The following is a 23,522-nucleotide window of genomic DNA, read 5'->3' as shown; positions in this document are numbered from 1 at the left end:
ATTTATGCTTCTGGACTACAGGTCCCAGAATTCCCCAGACAATTCTGGGAAGTTCAAAAATACAGATCTGCACAATTCTGTGTTGAGTCATGGCTAGAGAGTCCTTGATTCTGACTTTTTGATATCTTTATGAAGCAGGAATGTCATCAAAGTGAATAAATACTAAATCTGAAGAACTCTGTGTATTAATAAATAATCTTTTCAAAATTGCAAAAGATGCATTCTTTGCTCTGAGATAGGTATATATTGCAGTAAGCCCCACTGTACGAAAAGCATTCTCTTTTGTACAAAAGTGAAGGGAGAATGCACCTTCTAAGTCAGCATAGCTGATACTTGCATTTTAACAATGACATTAAAAGTGTTTAACATTTCACCTGATGAGTGGCTTTTTGCTAAACCAAACTATTTCAGTACTCTCACCAATTAACTGGGTAGTGTCTGTAGCCCTGTTGTAACACACAATAGCAAACTGCAGAGCTAGTGATAAAAGTTGCATTACTTTCCACATTTTTCACATGGGAAATACCATTGAATTAATGTGGACCTGACGCTTTAGAAATCCCTCAACAAAGGAAAGAGGTTGAAATGGTGAATTATCTATCCTTTCCAAAGCCATGCAAGAGTGGTGGGTGTTTTCTGTGCCACTTGGCCCTGCACATCCTTCTTTCCCCCTCTGCCCCCCTCACACACACCACCACTCCCGAAACCAATGAGGAGAATGGACGACAAGGGCTCTCTATCTGATGCAGCTGAATAGCTTGATGGTGAGAAGGAGGAGCAAAGAGGCTTTGGATCTAATGGTTTTCTTAAAGAAATCCCTTCTGTGTCCCAAGAATGCCACAATTCTTGGCATGCCACTGGCAACCATTCTATATAACCGGAGCTGATCGCACAGTCATAGCTGGGCCCCTCTTGGGTGAACGTGCCCCTTGAACAGCTTCTCTCCATTACATCTGGGCTGCCTTTGCCCAATGGAAATTCTCATACCTCTAGTTTATTCTTCAAGACTGCCGTTTCCATCTTGGGACTTTGGTCTAGCTTCACATCCTGTGACAACATCTCACCAATATTGGTTTTTTTTTATCTCTGCTGTTCTCTCCCCCACCCTCCCAGGTTTTGCCCTTCCTAGCCTGGTGAGGAGTCCCTGGAGGATTTACAGGTTTGCCTTAGCCAGCCATGATGGTTCATATTTCCATCATAACATACAGCAAGGGGTTCAGCTTCCCTGCTTTCAAGAAACTTTAACTGCATAGTTTGGAGAAGGAGTGGCGGCCCTGTACCCCCTGTGCGTACATCTCTTTGGGCAGCCATGTTCTACTTGCATCTACTATATACCATCTGCAAAAGATCCCAAATAATGGGGAAGGATATCAGGCCACCACACTGGCTCCTCCAAACCAATCACAAATAGGCTTAAAAATTATTGGTCACTCATGCAAATCATTTCACCATTGAAGATGTCCTTGTCTTCAACTCTAATAACATTTATTTACCTACAGTATCTTTTAACAATATCACTGTGTTGTACAGCTTAATTTCCCAGTAGACAGAAATACTATTCGTGATAAAAAGATTTACTAATGATGTGATCATGTAAATACTGCAATGTGGATACATTAAAATAAATTCCAACTCCACCAGGCACCTCACATTCCAATGATATGAAATGTTAGGCACCTTATCTATTAGAGCTGCAGAGGCTTCAGGGCACAACGGTGCTAGGATGTCTTGATTTCATCACATTTCTCTAAACCCCATCTGCCTCTTTGTTCCATCCTTGTGAGGAACAAATCTGGTTGTGAGGCTTTGTTTCTTATTCCCCAACAGAAACCTCTGCATGTTTTGCAGTTTTCCTAATGTACTGTTACGTCTTCTCAAGCTGCATCCAACTTATAAAGACCTTAATAGTGTTATCAAAGTACTTGAGATATTTTAGGAGTAGTTTCAGTAGCACTATCCCCAGTGAGTTTCTATGGCCCAGCGAGGAATTGAACCCCCTGAGTCCCAGTGCACCAATCTATCTCCCGTATATGTCTAACATATGCACATTTTAATACATTATCCCCATTGACTCAAGTACGTTTATGCTCAGTTCTCCAAGATACACATTTGTTTGTAGCTTCTTCCCGAAGATGGAAAATTAAAAAATACATGGGCACTTTCCTCAACAATCCTGCACATCCCTAATTCAATAATTCTTTAAAATGCAGTTCAGGCAGATGTATTTTCCACAGCAACTTCTGCATCTATAGAAGCGTTATGCACACAGCACTGACATGGAAGCGTTAATGATATCATAGCTAGTTTTGGACAAATGTGTTCCTTCACACACATACACAATCTGATCAGCAACAAACAAGTTGAAAAGGTCTGTTAACTTTCTTATACACAGACGTATGATTTAAGTCATAAAATACAAAATGCATCTTTGGAAATTTCTCCACAACTTTACTTCTTTACCAGGAGAAGCTTTGCCTACCAATTGCTACCTGTCAGTGCTGCTTTCCAAGGATTGGGGCCCTGGCAGAAAAGATGGCCACTGTATCCGGGTGCCTTTTTAGTTGCCTGAATACTGGCATACTTCTGTATACATTCTCTTCCACCTGAGATCAATAAGTTCACCCTGCGAATAAGGTCAAACCACTATATATACATGCCCAGATGATTCCCTTACCAGTGAGATTCTTCAGTCCAAGCCTTCTAAGTCCATAGCTACCATCCTTTTTGTAGTTAAGGAAGATAGCCAATGCACAACGGTCCTCATACAGTTTTGTTCCACGAATGATCCGTAGATTCTCCAGCGGGAGATAGGCAAATTGATTCAGAGCTACCAAGACATAGCCAGTGACCTCTCGGATAGACTGCAAGAGACAAAAGCACAAAGCATTTGCTTATTGAAACTGTTCTATCCAGCTTTTCAATGTAAAACCTGGAAGATATCTCACAAGGCATGCTAAATTAATTAATGTATTGATATATCACCCGCAGGACACAGGTTCTGCACCATGATGACACTACAGAGAAGGGTCTGCCCTATGCTATCACACACCATATGTGAAGATGGTGGTGTGTCAAAGCAGAGCCTCAAAAGACAGGTAGGCTTATGTACTGGAGAAGAACCTTGTGTTTCTTGCATAATTATAAATGATATTGCTGCATTATATCTCTGTCATATAACAATTTCATTTTAGGAGTTGATCTCCAAATTACTATGAAACACAGATGTTACACAAATCAGCCACAGAGCAAACACTCTTGGGTGATCCATCCAGGAACCAAGGTGCAAGCAAATCTGGATAAGTTATATTTCACCTTATGCATCCAAAATGCTCAGGCCATCAATTGTAGACTTTAAGATACAATCCTGAAGACACTTCCTAGATGAAATGTAAGTTTCATTAGACATAGTGGAACTTACCATACTTCTCAGTAAATTTGCACAGAATTTGTTCTACAAAACCTTGATACAGTACATATGAATACATTGGTTAAAATCTCAGATTTCTTTGTTACACTCTGGGTTTGTCTTACAAAAAATATGTCCAGTATAATACAAAGACTATAATTATGCAATATACAATGCAGCTAGCCTTGACATACTGACATACTGTAAGTACATTTGGTAATCCCAGCCATGAGAGTGCTATCATGCCAGCTGATGATTGTTTAATCAACACTTATGTCATTTTGTTGATTCAATGGTCTACTTTATTTGGGACTAACATTCAGATTCACACCAATGCCATTTTGGGGATGTTGTTTCTCTGTTTGGTCAGCTACAGGTATCTGGTTTTGTGATCAACTGAAGCCAATTAGGACCAGAACAATGGCTATGGAAGCTGAGGAATTCTGGAAGCTGTTGTGAAAAAAAGTAAATTATCCAAGCTCTGATTAGGATAGCACATAGGTAATGTATCCTGATGCCATGTAATGTTAGATATTATTGTATCCCATTCATTGGCCCCACTTCCTGTAGCACAAGTACTGTCATGTGATCAGGATATGCCACATCACTCTTCATCTCTACAGATGTTTACAGATAGGTTTACATGTTCCACTTTTATCCACAAAACATTTTTATAATACCTTATACAGTTATGGAAATACTTTAACACTGCAAGATTCACTGCAATAAAGTAGTACTTCAATAGAAAACAAGTCCATAAACAGGACTTCCCAAGTAAAAAAAGGTTGGGGGGGGGGGGAAGGAATAATTTTACAGCCCTATTGTTAAAATGAATAGATGGAATGTAAGTGTCAATTGGGTAGCTCCCCTCTGAATCAGTGGAATTTATAAAGGAAATGATTTATCAACTCTCCACTGATTCAGTGTGCCTAATCTAATTGGAATTTACTGTGCTAAGCATCAAGATCTCATCCACAATTGGAAAATGAGATGTTTTTACTACAGTTCCCAGAAGGCCTCAGCCAATGCTTTTGAGAGGTATAGTCCAAAAACCTGTATTTTCCCAAGCTTTGTTTTGACTACAATAGGACCTTTACATGCTCTGTTGCAAGACTTTCCATGTATCCAGGCAGGGGAGCAAAAACGTCTGATACCTCTTCCCTGTTTGATTTACCACCTCCATTTGGGGTGGGGAGGAGGAGGAAAAATGAAGTGTGGCCTTTCTTCCCTCCCACCTTTCCTACCAAAGAAAGGGCACACCTGCTTGCTTCTCCCCCACCTCATGTTCCCAGGACAAGTGAATAAGCTGAATTTAAAAAGCATGCTGCTTATATACCACTCCACTATTTGGACAGTTTATAATTTTTATTATGCAGGCTACATATTGCCCCTCACCCCATAAAGCTGGGTACTCAATTTACCAACCTTAGAAGGATGGAAGTCTGAGTGAGTCTCAATCTGGTTACCTGGGATTAAACCCAGGTCTTGGCTGCAGTACTGCAGTTCAACCACTGTGCCATGAGGCTCTTGAATGACTCTATATGAATTTAAGAGTCTGTGAACTGTGAACCATCCTAGTTTCAAAAGACATAATTAAAACAAAAGGTTCATGGCTGATAACATGTACTCTTTTACGATTAAGCACCATTGATTCACACTTCTGAATAAATATACCACAGGAAGGATGCTCTTCTGAACCTTTGAGCTGCAGAAGCCATTGGAAGCAGCTCCTGCTCCTCCTGTCAGAATAAGCAATGGCTTGTATTTGAATGAGTCCACATGAGAGAGATGCTGAACCATCTGTTAGCTCAGTTGATTCCAGTGTTTCTCCTCTAGCCAAAAAAACAAACAAAAAAACCCCTCTATCTAGATCAGACTGAGAAAGTGAGAAAAGACAGAGATTTGCACTGGGAGAGAGAGAGAAGCTACAAATGGACAGATCTTTACATTGGAGAATACCGGCTTAGCTTCCTTTCATATTTGCAAGAATAATAAACTGATCCTTCCACTTGTGATAGATGCAGTTCAGTGATTATTTTGAAAGAAAGGGGGTGGGGAGGATCACCTCATCTTTTCTTTGAAGCCACTCATCAGATCTAGCAGTTGGTTTGCCAGATCTTCAAAGAGGAACCCCTGACTGAATACCAAAAGCAAGTAGGAGGAAAACTCCATGGGCATCCTTGATACCCAGATGGCAGGCAGTTTCACACAAGAAGCCAACCTTATTAATAGGGTCACAAAACTCCCAGCCCACGAGGAGGTTTTCCATTAGCCCACACCTATAAGCAGCAGCACCATTAATTTGCAGCACAACTACAGCCTGGCCGGGGGGGGGGGATACTGTACAGCAATAACTTTCCATAAGAATTATAATGTAGCATTGTGCAAATGCTCAAAAACTAGGACAGTTCAGATGCAACACTAAGTCACAGAATGTTTCAGTCATGGATAGCTGAACAAAGTACCGTATTTTTCCGTGTATAAGATGCCCCCATATATAAGCCACCCCAAGTTTTCTAACCCAAAATTAAGAAATCTAAGTGGGGCTTACCAAGTGTAGGGGGAAAGGGCTCAAAACACTGCAGGATTGTTTTGACCTGTGGGGCTTAGCAAAAGGAAGGGGAAAGGGATCAAAGCAATCCCGTGACCATGATCATTTTGATCCCTTTCCCCCTAATACAGCCACGGGATTGCTTTGATCCTTAAACTCCTCTTTTTGCTAAGTCCCATGGGACTTAGTAAGCAGAGGGAAAAGCAGGGATCAAAGCCATCCTACAGCACTTTGATCCCTGCTTTCCCCTCCACTTCTTTTTGTTCTCTCCTCAGCTTACTTCCATGTATAAGATGACCATCAATTTTTAGTCTAAAGATTTTAGACAAAAGTATAGTCTTATACACGGAAAAATACAGTAGTTCATTTTGTTAACATTGATTTGTTGTCTTGCTACTTTCTCTGTGAACACCCAGCTGTCCTCTTACCACCCTTTGTGGCTTCAAACTTCTGCCTAAGTATTATTCCAACATCAGTTTGTTTAACATCAGCCAGTAGAAGCAAGAAAGTGGAGAACATGAACATTGTCTTCTTCAAAGATCTTAACACTGCTCTTGGCAGTGAGGAGGCTTCTACAACTGTCTCCCCTTCAGAGTTTCTGCAGATTGCAGACAAGAAGAATTTTGTAATTTTGGGGGCATGTGCCTGTCTGCTTGATCCATGACCCACTACTGCTTCAGAGGTACTTCTTATACAAAATTGTTGGCTTCTTTGTTGATCCTTTCCCTGCCCCTTCCAAAGAAACACGCTTAACACTAGAAATCATCTATCCAGACACACACCAGATGTTTTGATACTGGGTGCTACTTCATGCTGTGTGAAGAATTTTTAAACCTTGAAAAATTCCATTCAAACCCACTTGTGTTCCCCCCCCCTTTCAACTGGATTTTTAATTGAACCTTCACAGAAAAAAACCCTGTAAGTGTTAAAATAATTTATTCAAAAGACTAAAATGGTTCCAGTAATCCTCAGAAGGTGGATTTACTCAGGTTCATAGATTCTAAGCTAGTATTGCCCTTGGTCATTTTTAAAGAGGTAACGTTATCCCTTTTGAGAAAGTAGAGGCTTCTTTGTCCCTCAAAAGGCCTGTTTCTCACATGTGCACATGCACACTAACTTTAATATCTTGCTCCGAAAGGTCAAGGAAAAATAATTTAACTATGGCTACAACACATATAAGGTGACCCGTGACCTCTCCAGAAAACACTTTGTGACCCCCTTGGGGCTCACAGGGTGGGAAAGTCTGAGATATATGGATCACCTCTCCAAATACATGAGAAAGAAAAGAAACATGGACATCAAAGTAAGTCAGGAGAGCAAAGGTAAAATAGTTATCACATACTGAATGAAGTTTAGGTATACCAGAATGTCAAATTGATAGTGGAATCCTCTTGACTCTGCAAATTGAAAACTACAGACCTGAAAACCTTTGTCTGGGCTATAGCATTTCATCCTCAAGACAGGAGATTCACTAAGGGTCTGTTTCCACTGCTGGAAGAAACTAGCAGAGCAGAGCAGAGCAGAGCAGGTGAATTTTTTGGATTCATACTTAACCCATGTGGACTTTAGCCCGAATTCCGAACTTTTGTGGCAGCGTGTGTGTCCTCCCCCTGCCACCGCCACTGCTACCATTACTGCTGCCTTCATCTCCTGTCAAGTGGGTCTTGGAGGAGGGGACAGGAGGGATAACAGAAAGGGATGGGGAGGACAAATGGGAAAGCAACAAGGATTGCCCCCCCCAGCAAACCTGGCACATAAGCTCATACACATATGCACACAAAGAGGAAAGATAAAGAGAAAGTGAGGGAGGTGCAAGGGTAGAATCTCCCCCCCCCCCACCTAGATGCAAGAAACCCAAACCTTCTACCTAGGGAGCAAGCCAGTGGAGGAGAAAGAAACATGCTTCCCTGTGGGGTTTAATTCCTGGAGAAGCTCTCCTTATGGGTCCCCACGGTTTTTATATGTGGGGTCACTCCAAACCAGAGGAACATGGATCCCATGGATCCCTATGAATTTTATATATAGGATCATTCTAAAGGACAAAGACATGAGTCCCAGGCACGGGTCCCAATAGATCCCCATGAGTTTTATATATAGTATTTTCCCCCAAAACACGAAAACATGGGACCCAGGCAAGCCTTGGATTGACAGTCTGTGGGCCCAGGTGGGATCTATGGTTTGATGCTGGTTTGGTGAGGGTCCCATCTAAAAATAATATGATTTCATGAAAGGGGTGGAAATGAGAATGGGGCAAGGGATGTGGGGAGGCCGAGGGGAATAGAAAACAGAAGAGACTGAGGGGAATAGAAAAGAGAAGGGATGGGGCAGAAGAGGAGGAAAGTGGTGGAGGCTGAAAGGGAAGGGAAGGAAGGCTTGGCTTGGCTGACTGGCAGCTGTCAAAAAGCCCCAAAGTGACAGGGATCAGAGGCATTCGCATAGGCAGAAACGATCCATTGGAATCCACCTCAAAATAAACAGACCTCCAGCAGGGAGCAGAAAAACTTGCTTCCCTAGCAGAATAGTCCGCTCATGCACAAGTTTTGTGTGTACCCTTAAGTTTGTGTAGGGTTTTTTTTTTCAATCAAACACAGATTTTATTGTCAGTGGGGGATAGGGCAACACAGCCTCCCCTTTGGGAACAGGACTTGCCATTGTTTTACAATGGGAAGAAACTTCAATACATAGTTCACAAAAATAAATGGTTCAGTCCAAGTTGGTATCAGAAAAGAGATGGTTATCATACTACTTTGTCTTTAAATGTCTTAACTGCCAGGATGTTGGTGTTATCACCAACTGTTTTGTGAATGGCTTATGTTCACAGTTTAATTGCTACTGTCAGTGCTGCCTGCAGAGTACTGGCTTGAAATCAGCATCCCAGCCTCATCTGAATCACCCTCAGGGCGAGCAGATGAAAAAGAAGCCATGATGATTCCTGCAACCTTTACTAGGGTATGGCTACATAAGCAACAGGGAGAAATCTAGTCTGAGTCACTTTGGAATGGTTTGGAAGGGTGGGGCTCAGTTAGAACACTGTTTTCATCCACACGGCCATTGTCCTGTAGCCCCTGTAGTTTGTGATCTAGTCAACTGCATGTTGGTGCCTGATTGCTCCCATTTGGTCCATTTGGCCACAAGGCACCCCTCCCCATCTTGCTTCCCACCTCCTGCCTTCTCTTTTGAAATAGAAGACAGAGGGCTGGGAAATATCCCATTTCTTTTTTCCAAGGTCTTGGAAACGTTCCATGATAGTATTAATTTTGAAACCAGATAAAGATTACGACCCAATAAATATGGGATCATATAGACCGATTTCAAAGAGCCAGTTTCTGTTTGCTTCTTGGTGGGCAGTGAAGGAAGCTGACAGGGGGAAAAAATGATACGTTTGAAATGTGGTGCTGGAGGAGAGCACTGTGGGCACCCTGGAATGCCAGAAAGATGAACAGGTGGGTCCTACAGCAAATCAAGCTTGAGTTATCTCTGGAGCCCAAAATGCTGAAACTCGGGTTATTCTACTTTGGGCACATCAGGAAAAGCCAGGATTCTCTGGAAAAGACAATAATGGTGGGAAAGATGGATGGCAGCAGGAAAAGAGAAAGACCAAACACAAGATGGGCTAACTCGCTAAAGGAGTTTGCAAGAGATGAGCAGGGCAGCTGAGGACAGGACATTTGGAGACTGCTCATTCAGAGTCGCGTCACAAGCAACTTGACAGCATGTAACAACAACAACAATGAATTTCTTATCTTTACAGTCTGAAGACCTTCAACTTGCCCAATTCCCCTTCTCTCTCAATATACACTTACACTTCACATATTTTACAGTTACATCTGCAGCTGATGGCTGCCCAACCTAAATTTTCTTCCTCAGCCTCACTGCTGCCCACTGGATGATCACTCCAATTTTAGGATATATTTCCACTCTGTCCAATGTTGAGAAGGAGAACAAATTTGCCACTGGGTAAGCTCCGGAGGAACATCATTTTTTTTTTACTTCCAAATTCCTAACCAAACGTTGATAGCCATTTCAAGGTCCATTTTTTGCTTTGAGATGAATCTTATGTTTGCTTTTTCACATAGTATCAGTGTTTTTGCACAAATAGTTTTCATTCTTCTGAGAAATATATGAGCAGCTTCTTGAAGTCATGATTCAGAATAACTGAAAGTGAACTATGCATTCAAGGATATATCTGGTACCCTGACATAAGTGTTTGCCAATATTGTGCATCCAGGATGCATGAATGCATCTCCTTGCCACAATTCAAAGAGGCTTATATATTTGGTATTAAAATGTGCTCCAAAGGGCAAGGAAAGGGGGTGTTCAGTTATGAGTTTCACATATGGATTGAACAGATCATTCTGTTTTCAGTTCTTACCAGCTTTTCCTATCATCACTCATAAAAGTCTGTTCTACTACATTTCCACAATGGTGCATAGATAATTTTTTTTACAAATAAAATAAAACCTATATTAAAATACATGTATAATTGCAAATGTAGGTGTAGGCATTAACCAACTTCTTAAAACATACAGATTTATAGAAATATTTAATTGGAGGTCATACACTGCTAAAATACTCTAAATTTTATTTTGGTATGTTTCTTCATTCCAAAATTCAGAAAAAGATCACATTAATCCAGATGGTCCAGAACAGGTCTGAATTTGTTTCAGAATTCAAAAGATGGAATTCTTCATATGCTCATAGATATCGTGTTTTCCATGTGCACTATGCTGCATAATCTGACCAACTCACACAATTAATCAGGCTTTTCCTAATCAGTTGACTTGACTCTGCTGGAAGCCTCTTCATAAAATATGAGTTTGGGCTCCAAGAATCTGAGGTTGAAGAGGATCTATGTATGATAGCCTCCACAATCAAGGCCCCTCAGGGGGACATGAGGTGGCATCCCTAGGTAGAGGCAACTCACCTCTGTCCCCAAGAACGGCACCAACTGAAGGCACTAGCTTTGTTCAAAGTAAATGGGCAGAAGACTCATCTTCAAGGAGGACTAATGGAAAAGATAGGCTTCCTCAAGAATAGGTGTCTCCCCAGGGAGACAGAGTCTGGAAAACACCTACAAGTGGCCTCTAGATGGGGCTCCTGCTGCTTTGCCACAGAAATGTCCCTTTGGGTGCAGGAAAGCTGTTGAAATACCCTAGGCTGGGTTCCTGATTCCACTGCATTCTTTATTGACTGACTGACTGACTGACTGACTGACTGACTGACTGACTGACTGACTGACTGACTGACTGATTGGATTTCTACCCCGCCCATCTAGACCAAAGGTCTACTCTGGCTTGTGACTATAACTGTGATTGTTCTGTCAGTGCCAGACCTTCGACCGGGTTTTCACTTTATCTCTTGGAATCTCATTGCTTGATTGGTATTTAGAACTGGACTTGTCAAACCCTTGGATTTTGGAGCAGAATGTGCCTCATTGGGGTTATATTACTCTTTGTTCGGAATGTGGTTTTTTTGTTGTTGTTGTTGTTGTTTTTAACCTTGGCTCTGTTCTCTGACTTGGCTTCTAGATTCTCATTGCCCACCCTGACTATCTGTGGTGTAGATTCACATTCTGGGGATCCCACCCATCAGGATCAGGACAGCAACTTGCTCTATTTGCATGTTTAGAGAGCCTCGTGGCGCAGTGGTTAAACCGCTGTACTGCAGCCAAAACTGTGCTCACGACCTGGGGTTCAATCCCAGGTAGCGGCTCATGGTTGACTCAGCCTTCTATCCTTCCGAGGTTGGTAAAATGAGTACCCAGCTCGCTGGGGGGGGGGGGGCAATGTGTAGCCTGCATAATTAAATTGTAAACCGCCCAGAGAGTGCTTGAAGTGCTATGGGGCGGTATATAAGCACCACACTTTTTGCTTTGTTTACCCACTTGCTTACTTTGGATTCCATTTTAAAAGATGCAGAGCCAGAAACAGCCTCAGGAGGTGACAAGTTATGTCGCACTGGCTGGACAATTCTGGAAGCTCCTGTCTAAAAACAGTAACTGTATAAGAAGAACTAGCTCACTAAATATCTAAGTTCTTCACCTCAGAAATATCTAAGTTTCCATTCAGATCTGCTTCTATCCGTTCTCTCCATTCTGGAGATTTTGGTCCTAAGTCTACTGTTCCTTACAGAGCTAAGTCAGGGTTTGTGCTGTGCCAGAAAGGTCCCTCTCTCCCACAAGCACAGCCATTTCCCTGCAGTTTTGCTGCACTCACATTTCAAAAACAGAAACCCAAGCAGACAAAGAATAGGATGATCTGTCTTTTGCCTTTCTTTACTGGTAACACAACCTTTAGGATGAAAGATAAGGGAGACAGACATGCCAACAGTTGCTCGCATGACAGTATTAATCAAATTCACTGATGCAATACATCAATACCATTGATGTGACACCTGATTCTATCAGCCAGACAAGTAAATCAATAAAATGAGTTTTGTACCAAGATGTTTATCTTTGTTCCAAGATGGTGATTACTACATTGTCTAGTCACTTTGTCACTAAACAGTACACAGGGTTTTAACTCCTCTTTTTGCAGCATGCCAACAGGGTGACTGCCAGTGCAGGATGTGACATGACTGGATTGATTTCTTACAAGCACCCAACAAACGAGTCTGGATGGCTTCCTTTGCTTGTTTATCCCTTGAGATCTGCTGTGGATGGGAGAGATGCACGCGGTTCAGAAGACACAGATGCACCAAGAGAAACCACAGTTTTCACCCCCTTTCTCTCTATTGTTTTTTCTGCCCTTAGCTGGTATTGTTGGGTGCTCCTTCTGTACATTTTGCTGCTATCAAGTCTTGCCCCCTCCTAAATCTTATGGTTCCTGAGAAACATCAGTGTTGACATACAATAATAAAGAAAAAGTTAAGAAGAGCTGATAACAGTTCAGGCAGGAATACCACGTTGAGCTGCTGTTATAAAACAACTTAATGAACAACACAGATTGCTTTCACAGGGATATGTCCATGTGTGCATCAGCAGTCACAAGGTCCAAGTGCCATTAAACATCACAGATCCTCTTGTGCTTACAACCACTGGTTCTTTTAAATACAGGAATAGTTTCAGAAAGTGGATGCTACAACCAAGAAACCAGGAAGAGACTTTGGAGGGCTACTCTAAAGGAACTAGAAACGTGTGAAGACATAGCAGTGGGATCCAAGGCCATGATCATCCCAATTATTATGTGCAGAAATCAGATCAATGAGGATTTCTTTTTTTCCACTAGGAAAAAAGAAGAAGACCTAACATGGGATGGACTTAATTGACTGAATAGCTGAAATCCTGTTGCTCAGCATAAAGTCATAACATTCAGTCTGTGACCAGTTGGCAAAGAAGGACCCACCACCATAATTTTCAGGGATACATATGCATACACAAGGCCAGCAGGTGTGTGCAGCCCCAAGAATCACAAAGCAGCTAGGAAGAGATGAATATTATGAGTTTTCCTATGCTAAGCAAGAGAATTTGAGCCAACAAAGGAAATCGCAGCCCATGGTTTGCGATGCCTGAGCAGAGCTGTTAATGATAGGACCTTTTGGAGGTCATTAATTTACGTACAGTGCTGTTGTAAGTTGCAAGCTATGTGAAGGCACAAAACAACACCTAACCTTCTTGATGGAGACAGTGGAGCAAATAAATTTAAAGCAGGTTACTCCTATCTAAGTATCTCTTTATCTACTTCTTAAATTTGGCCATGAAAAACTTACTGGCAGTGCAAATTATGCAGAGCCTTTTTTCTTTTGCTGAGGCGCTGACAGCAGGCTTCTTCAAAGCTATATTTCTGTCTAACATTAACAAACCTCTTTCACAATACCACCAGGTCAAAAATCAATAATAAAACAAACTGCCTATTCACCAATTCCCATAAAAAGCATAGAAAGCCTGGTTTTGATTTTTAGAGCATTTGTATTCTGAAACAAAATCCTGTAACAAGCCAATGATTTAATGAATTTTCTTTTATTTGAATAAAGGGATTCACTGTTCTTTCTGGAAGTCAAATACAGTACCAATGTGAGCAATTATTTTCTAAAGGACTCCACCTGTTTAACAACTGTTCTATTTGGTGTTTCATGCTGCAGTTTTTTTTTAAAAAAAGTGAATGCATTGCCTTTGCAGACTCCAGAATGCGGCACCCTATTCAGCTGCCATACAATCCTATTCAGTTGTGGCATATGAGGCTCTTTATCAGAAACAAACCGTTTGAGGGGAATTGTTATAGGTATCAGGCATGGCCAAAGCCTGGAATGTTATTTTCAAAAAGTGATGCATCACTCTTTTTTTTTTTTTTGCTTTTGTTTTTTAGATAAAGAAAGAGTCACACATTACTTTCATTTCCGCCTCCTTGTTAGTTTTTGAAAGACAAAAATACAAAGATGGACCTCCATCCTCACAAATCACTCCCAAAGCATTGTCTCAGGAGTTGTGAGGAAACATTACTTGTTACAAAAAAATATAGCAATGCCACTGGTTGTTACCATTAAGACAACAGTGTTACATAGTAGTTTACCCTCAAAACTAAAATATTAGGGCCAGGGTCTCACTTCAGATGTGTTGCTTTTGAGGACAGGTCCAGTCATGCACTTGAGGCTCCAGAACAGCCTGCGGACATTCCTTGGGCTTCCCCTTTATCTAGCACATCATACTAATAGAGCAGAGAAGTAGGCATGATAGGAGAAGGATGGTTGGTTTATAGCTTTGGTCTTTTCCCCAAGGAACAAGATTCCTAGCTGAGTCTTAATGGTACAGACAAGATAATACCTGAATCGTGTTGCCCCTCTGATCAGGAACTCTCCTGCAATGGTACATGGAGGCCTTATGATGGCTCAAAGTGTCTGGCTGCTCACTAGTTTACAGCTTCTGTCTGGGAAGGGCAAGTTGACTGCTTGGAACTGAAGTCTTTCATTTTTTCCTTTACAAATGAAATAGAATAAGGACTAAAACAAACCGAGATATAAGACACAGCTTGCTAAAGGGAAGGAACTGCAAAATTGAAACCAATCGGAATGTCTGTATGTACAACATAAACCATATATTATATATACTCTGCACTGCTATAAGATTTGATATTTTTTAGCCTGCTTGGATGATGCTTATTTTTCCTAATGATGTTTCCTTCCATAGACATAACCAGAAGAGGGGAGAAGAATGTAGAGCCCTCCCACCCCCCCATGAAGCACTGCCATGGCAAGGGCAAGGCCTTGCAAATATCCATTGATCTGATTTCCACAGCAGAACTCTTCATCTCCCCCAGTGCTTGGCATAACATGTGCCCTGTGCTTGCCACTGCTGGCTTTCAGCTCCCTTTCTTCTGTGCACTGACAGCACAGCTGGACATCTCATTGCATAGCGATCCGTTCTCAGATACTGTCTTCACTTACACAGCCTCTCTAATGAGAGGGAAAAGATGCCGGTTTCTGAAAAATGTTAACATTGCTTATTTCCTGTTTCACTGCAGGCTTCCAGAAACCTTCTCTTCTTTTCACTTTTAGGACAAGGAACTTCTCTTTACTTTAATGGCCTATTTAGTGGATAAAATGATTCGAGTTGGCTGCATATCAAGCTAGACCAGGTGGAGCCAGAGGTTGGGAGTTTGAGTCCTCATTGTTCTTCCAAGGAACAACACCAGCCTGTATAGACTTGAACAACCTGCACAATCCCAGGGTGTGCCCAGAAGAAAGCAATGGGAAATCACTTCTGTGTACTGTCTCCCTATAAAACTCTGGAAAGGAAGTGACATGACAGCATGTAATTATTAAGATGCTTTGAGAAAATAGGCCATACGCTGTATATAATCATAGGATACAAGCATAGGACATGGGCTATAACAAATTCTGGATGGGATTAAAATCAATTAGACATAGATTATTAGTTAAGATTAAGGTTCATTTAATGGACATTTTAATGGACACACGGGTGCTAAACTGGCTAAAAAGAGCAAATTTTATGTGACCTACCAGGGCAAATCAGGACTATGCTAGACACCTTGAATAGGGTAGTGGCCAGTGGCACAACAGATTTATAGTAGAAGAATTGGTTACATAGGGCTTGGCATAATGTGTCACCCAAATAGAAAAAAAGTGCCAGTCACTCCCTCCAATTCTGCACCTCAAACTTTCCCAGCTGCCTTCCTCACACTTTGCTAAATTGTGAATCATTCTCATATGCCAAATGACTGATTTCACAAGCGAGTTAAATTAAACAATCCACACTTCCTGGGGGAAAAAACAATCTGAGTTTCCATGTGTGTTGTGTGGTTGCCTTTTTAAAAAACCAATTTAGAACATGCTCAACCCAATTCAAATAGAATTTTTTTTTCTCAATGTAACCATGATCTGACTTTGCATGTAAAGAACACACTGAAAATATGTATAGTAGGGGCAAAGATCCATAGAAATGCATACATTACAAAAAATACATCAAAAAGTTTTTTTGGTAAGGAAAATACCTTGCTCAAAATTGCATATAATCTTAACAATGGCCCAAATCCCCTTACATAGCTATGTAAAAGTCATAAATTTTGGAGGCAATTTTCCTTAAGTTAAGAAATTTTCCATAGACCCTATCTTATACATTGTTGCTTGACTCTGTAAGCAACAAATAATATCTACAGATATTTCTTAACTTCCACCAATTTGCTTGTGCCGTTTGTGCTATACCAGTGTAACCAGGCACAAGAATGTTGGCCAGTGTGTACAATGGAAGTGAAATGATTTGCACTTCTTTCAGAAGAAATGAGTGAGCTGATTAATTTATCCATCGCTATCAGAATTTGTACCCCTTGCCAGCCACCCTCAGGCTACAGCAAGTTTTTAATTACATTGATAGGTTCTTTATGAATCTGACATTTTCAGACAGGGAAAATTGATTTTTTCTTGTTTATTTTATTTCTGTTAATATAAAACACTCTTAAACTCGCACTCTCATACAGTCCATCACAGGAAAGCATAAAAACTCTACGACATGAAATGTAATCAATGCCACCTAAGTACTCTTGCAACAACAATGTCTACCAAGAGCAAACAAAGGTGTTTTACCTTATGATCTTTCATTGTTCTTTGTCAACAACTGAATAAAATGCTAGCAAGTAACAGAGGGAATTCTTCTGTTTAGCACAACAGATCAATGGACAATTAAGGAAGCAGAAGTTTCTCACGAACTCCACAGGGATTTCGAAAAATCAATTAAGACACAATACCCTTGTGGTTAAGACACCAAATGGGAATTGAGATCAATTTCTGGCTCAGTTACAAGCTTATCAATAGCCAGCGAATTTGTTTCACATTCTCCTGCTGCCGCAATGTAACTGCAGTCTATGTTACACCAAACAGATAATTCTTGCACACATTTAAAACACATTCTCCAAAAATTCACACATAATTTATCCTTGTAAAAGTGACTCTAGACTTCCTGAATTTACAGGTTCTGTGGATGGCAGTCTTGAACAGAAAAATGTGGTTGGGATACCTAGCCTCTAATTCACATGTGCATCTTCCTAATGCATTGACTGTGGGCTCAGTCTCAGTGAAAATAAGAACTGCTGTTGTACTGCATTCTGCTTAAAAAAAAAAAAAAGGTTTCAAATAAGGCATCTCCATGACATAAATGGAAGCACAGATCATTTTGCCAAGGAAGCATGTTTTCTGGTTGAAAAGTGACCTAAAACTCTGTTCTGCCAACGGGTTGTTTATTTTAGCATGCATGTTGTGGCGATCACCCTTTGTGCCCTTTATACCTCTGGGCTCCACAAAGGTAAATCCGCCCTTTTCGCTGCCACCAGGTATTATACCAATACCAAATCAAATCCCACACACTCAGGAGCTGTCACCCCAAAGGGTCATATGATTTCAGGAGACAAGGGTTTTAAATAAACATTCTTTTATTATTGAACAGGATCATAAGTATAATCAAATGTAACTGTGTTATGTACTCATGTGTGTTAAATCAGGTGTTAACGTATATCAGATCATGTCAATATTTCTCTAGATCAACTGATGAGATCATTCCTGCTTGGCCAATATGTTTTATTCTTTCAATTTCTTTTCTTAACCCTTTTTGTTACTCCTATGCCCTAGCAGTGTTTCAATAACTTCTGGTCCCTAACTCTCTCTGAACCTATCTCTCTCTATCTCCAACTCCTAACTCTCTCGCCCAGCTGTTCCAACTGTCATTCTCGCTCCGCCCCTCCTGCTCCATCCCCTGATTGACATGCAGGAATGACGTCATACCTTGGGTTCCGTTACACATGTAAATCCAATTTATTTCAATGGTTTCTTTGTATGTCACCACAAATTGCATCTTTGGGTAACCAGCAGAGGCAGTAGAAGAAGCAGTAGGAAGGAAGGAGCAATGGATGGGCACAGGAGAGGGAGGGTCTGCTGGCAAAGCTGCTTGTCCCTTTAGAAAGTCTGGCTGCTTCTGTCCCTTTAAGAATGCCCCTGCTGTTCCCTGGGAGGTGGAGAGAAGGGAAGAATGCAGCCAGCCCTTCTCTCACAGCCACTTCCCACTCCTGCTATAGGATATTTCCCTGCTTGGCAAGCAGTTTGTGTGTGTGAACTTCCTTGCCTTGCCTTATTTGTCCCCACTTTTCCTCCCCAGTCAGCGTTTTGTGAAACAAAATTAAAAATGGGCAGAGAGAACCCAGGAGAAAGTTTGCTTCTGACATTGGTCAGCTGACAGCTGTTTCAACATTCTTAAAGAGACAGGAGCAGGCAAGCTTTCTAAAGGGACAAGCAGCTTTGCCAGCAGGCCCTTTCTCTCCCTCACCTCACCACAGCCACAGGGGCAAATGGCCAGCATGAGGGCAAGGTGAGGGGATGGAGAATAAAGTCTCAAATTGAGTGATTCAAAAAGCCAGTGTAGCCCCGGAAACAAGATACAGAACAGCTTACAAACGGATTGAACGTTTTCCCAATAGGATGCATATTCCATCCCAAATACCATGTGTCACCATGTTATTTCTAAATTGATTCCATTTAGAATGGAACTTATTGCAAAACAAATGTAAATGTAACCAAGCCCTGTAAGGAAATGTGGTGGGTATTTTGTAAGAAAATTTGTAAATGTGATGGGTACTCTGTCAGAAAGTTTGTGCATACAATATCCTGGGCTCTAATGGGGACTCAATGTGTCTTAAGGAAGCTATTCCAGAAATAAATGCATGTAGAATTGATAACTGTGACATCCCCAATATGTATATGTTGTGGTAATCAGATATTTATGCGCTGAGTTCATGTGACCATGTTTGAATACACAGCATCTTGTTTATGCAGTACAGTGTAATGCTCATGATAAGGCAGAAATGTTATCCTAACTAAACTAAACTCAGCTAAAAATTCTCACAAAACTTGTATGTTCTTTCCCCTGATCCCCAAAGGAATATTCTTTTGCAACTTCAGTGTTCATGAAACTGTGCTCTGGAGCCTTTCTGAGCATCAATAATTTCCCAGATATACAGTATAAGCTTCAGTGGAGTTTGAGCAACTGACAGGTTTTCAGGGCACAGATCATGAAGTACAGGACAGAAGAAAAGAGGAGAAGATTCTTTTTTTTTCCTTGAGCCTAATCCTGAAGTGAGTAGTGCATTTCTACAGGAGTCATCTTGTTAACTCCAGGTGGACTAAGCTCTACATCTGTAATTGCAGATCAGGTGGTATACTAAGCAAAATATTCAGTGAAGCTAAAAATAACTGTAGGGCCATAACAAAGGTTCTGTTGAAAGCTTTTTGGTTCACCTAGAGATGAGAAATTTTCCCTCTCCCCTTCCTTTACTATAATGAAGTTTGCTCTTTGCTCCATTCCACTCCCCTTCAGTTCTGCTTTAACTAGAAAAATGTCTAAAACTGTAGCATCCACAGATCACTGCAGCCTTCAGTTCCTTTTGCTGATTTATATATTTCACTGACTTCTCAGATCACAAACGGTGGGGTTTGTGTTAACTCCCCTCTTGCACTGAATGGACATGTGAAGGCCACTGTAAGGTTGTGTGAACTAGCCCTGCTCTTCAACACAGCATCAGTATTTGTTTCCCCAACTTTTTGGATGCAAATTGTCCCTGTACATTTTAGCTGCCACTCAGGGTAAGCTTTGTCTTCCAGTTGCAGCTCTGCACATTTGCATGATTTCCTTCCACTTAATGGTGTTTTCATAGATGGTTGGTTGACCTTTCTAAAGAACAGTTTTGCTTCCTGCACTGCCAGTATCTGTTACAATATTTTCTTATCCCCCTCATTTGGCCCAGAGAGCATGAATATTGAACAATGAATTAAAGCATGGCAAACTGTGGAACATTTTGCACTCCTGGAGGCACAGTCACAACCCCCCACTGACTTTAATGAGAGTCACGAGTGCATGATTAAGGTCCTCATCACTGTGAGAAACCCTGAGGCCAGAGTTTGCTAGCTGTATGCCGCAGACAAGGTTCTCCTCTCAACCATCTCGCATTTGTGGGGATGCATAAGGCCATTGTGCTACGCTGAATAGTCACAACAGTAACAATGACATGGGCTGATGAAAGATCCCTATCCTTCTTGGCACCATTAATATTTTCTTGCCTGAAAACTGAAAGAAGCTAATATCATGGTTGTTGTGGGTTTTTCGGGCTCTTTGGCTGTGTTCTGAAGGTTGTTTTTCCTAACGTTTCACCAGTTTCTGTGGTCGGCATCTTCAGAGGACAGCACTTTGGGAGTGCAGTATTTATGGCTGTGAGATAGGCCTTTGTCTTTTTCTGTAGATGGGTGATTAGTTTGTATTGTTGTGGGTGTATTGCTGTGCTAAAGAGATTATCTGTTCCTGTGGTTGATGAGTGTTATTAGCTGGTCTTTTGTGTGTAGTGATCCCCTGTCCTTGTGGCTGGGTAGAGTTCGTTGACCTTTTGCAAGCTATATTTTTGAGAGCTGGGAGCCAGGTTTTGTTGAGCTTCACACTTTCGTCTTTTCTTTTGAAGTTTTGCTGGTGCTTGTGAATTTCAATGGCTTCCCTGTGCAGTCTGACGTAATGATTGCTGGTGTTGTCCAGTATTTCAGTATTTTGGAATAGAATTTCATGTCCACTTTGTTTCAGGGCATGTTCACCTACTGTTGATTTTTCGGGGTTGTTTTAGACTGCAGTGTCTCTCATGTTCTTTGATTCTGGCGTGGATGCTTCATTTTGTGGTTCCAATATATACCTGTCCACAACTGCAAGATATCCGGTATACTCCTGCAGTGGTGAGGGGGTCCCTTCTGTCCTTTGCTGACCGTAACATTTGTTGTATTTTTGTGGTGGGCTTGAATACTGTTTGTAGGTTGTGTTTTTTCAAAAATTTCCACATGCGGTCTGTTACCCGTTTGATGTATAGCAGAAATACTTTATTTGTGGGTGGCTGTTTTTCTTCTTCAGTTCGGTGTTGTTTTTGTCACGTTCCCGGGGGTTACAATAGCCGAAGTCTGATAAACCAGTCCAGGGTCAGAGATATCAAGAATGCAAAGCCAAAGTCCAGAAACCAACTCACAGAATGAAGTCCAATGTCAAAGTCCAGAATCCGATACACAGCGTAGTCCAGAGTCAGAGTCCGAAGTCCAATACTGGTGTAGTTCAAGGGCAGAGTCCAGGGTTCAGGGTCAGGAACATGATACAAGAAACGTGGATGCAAGCCAAGGTTTTGACTCCTTGCTTCCACGAAGTTTCTGGCTTCACTGGAAGCTGTTTTATAATAATAATAATAATAAACCTTTATAATGAAACAGCTCCTTGAGGTGCTGGAAAGCTTTCTATCCTGCTAATACTCAGGACTAGATGAACGTAGGTCTTTGTGGAAAGCCCTTGAGCGATCCTCTGATCTTCTTGTCCTGAGTCTTTCCCGAAGCCTGCCCCGAAGCCTGTCTGCTGTGGAGGGAGAATCTGGAGGCGGTTCAGGTGTTTCTGATCTCTCCACATTCTCTTCAGCCACCATTAACCCTTCTGGGTCCAGGTCTTCGGAAGCACTCATGACAGTTTTCTTGGTTTGATGGCCCTTGTGATTTCATATTTGGAGTAGCCATTTGCCTGTAGGGCCCAATTCAGATGGTTGAGTTCAGTGCTAAGAAACTGAGCTTCACAGTTCCACTTTGCATGGTCTACCAGTGTTTTGATTATGCCTCTTTTTTGTTATGGGTGGTGGTTGGAGTTTTTGTGTAGGTACCGGCCTGTGTGGGTGGGTTTTCTGTAGACCTTGTGTCCCAGTCAGAGGTCAGTTTTGGGTATGACCATGACATCTAGAGGAATTATATCAGAAAGATTTGGATATCCCGGACAACCCAAACAATGTAGTTGCTGACCTAGAGCCAGACATCCTGGAGAGTGACGTCAAGTGGGCCTTAGAAAGCCTGGCTAACAACAAGGCCAGTGGAGGTGATGGCATTCCAGCGGAACTATTTAAAATCTTAAAAGATGATGCTGTTAAGGTGCTACATTCAATATGCCAGCAAGTTTGGAAAACTCAACAGTGGCCAGAGGACTGGAAAAGATCAGTTTACATCCCAATCCCAAAGAAGGGAAGTGCCAAAGAATGCTCCAACTACCACACAATTGCACTCATCTCACATGCTACCAAGGTTATGCTCAAAATCCTACAAGGTAGGCTTCAGCAATATGTGGACCAAGAACTCCCAGAAGTACAAGCGGAATTCCGAAGGGGCAGAGGAACTCGAGACCAAATTGCTAACATGTGCTGGATTATGGAGAAAGCCAGAGAGTTCCAGAAAAACATCTACTTCTGCTTCATTGATTATGCAAAAGCCTTTGACTGTGTGGACCACAGCAAACTATGGCAAGTCCTTAAAGAAATGGGCGTGCCTGACCACCTTATCCATCTCCTGAGAAACCTATATGTGGGACAGGAAGCAACAGTTAGAACTGGATATGGAACAACGGATTGGTTCAAAATTGGGAATGGAGTACGACAAGGCTGTATATTGTCCCCCGGCTTATTTAATTTATATGCAGAATACATCATGCGGAAGGCCGGAATTAAGATTGCCGGAAGAAATATCAACAACCTCAGATATGCAGATGATACCACTCTGATGGCAGAAAGTGAGGAGGAACTAAAGAACCTTGTAATGAAGGTGAAAGAGTAGAGTGCAAAAAACGGTCTGAAACTCAACATCAAAAAAACTAAGATCATGGCCACTGGTCCCATCACCTCCTGGCAAATAGAAGGGGGAGATATGGAGGCATTTTACTTTCCTGGGCTCCATAATCACTTCAGATGGAGACAGCAGCCACGAAATTAAAAGACGCCTGCTTCTTGGGAGGAAAGCAATGACAAACCTAGACAGCATCTTAAAAAGCAGAGACATCACCTTGCCAACAAAAGTCCGAATAGTCAAAGCTATGGTTTTTCTTGTAGTGATGTATGGAAGTGAGAGCTGGACCATAAAGAAAGCTGACCGCCGAAGAACTGATGCCTTTGAATTGTGGTGCTGGAGGAGACTCTTGAGAGTCCCCTGGACTGCAAGGAGAACAAACCTATCAATTCTAAAGGAAATCAACCCTGAGTGCTCACTGGAAGGACAGATCCTGAAGCTGAGGCTCCAATACTTTGGTCA

The 23,522-nt window shown here is 41.6% G+C and overlaps 1 protein-coding gene across 4 annotated transcripts in view; it reads right to left on the bottom strand.

Moving 5' to 3' along the window:
- ERBB4 (erb-b2 receptor tyrosine kinase 4) overlaps nucleotides 1-23,522 on the bottom strand; it is a 1,032,003-nt gene that overhangs the window by 469,716 nt on the left and 538,765 nt on the right. For all 4 annotated transcript variants that reach the window (XM_078379181.1, XM_072977738.2, XM_078379170.1 and 1 more), the window contains exon 3: nucleotides 2,675-2,861. In XM_078379181.1, coding sequence (XP_078235307.1) covers nucleotides 2,675-2,861 — 187 coding nt within the window. The remainder of the gene's footprint in view (nucleotides 1-2,674; nucleotides 2,862-23,522) is intronic.

This window comes from Pogona vitticeps, chromosome 1 (assembly GCF_051106095.1).
Source record: "Pogona vitticeps strain Pit_001003342236 chromosome 1, PviZW2.1, whole genome shotgun sequence".
In the NCBI taxonomy this organism is placed as follows: Eukaryota; Metazoa; Chordata; class Lepidosauria; order Squamata; family Agamidae; genus Pogona; species Pogona vitticeps.
The sequence above is the reverse complement of the archived record's forward strand: the minus strand, read 5'-3'. Positions and strand labels throughout refer to the sequence as shown.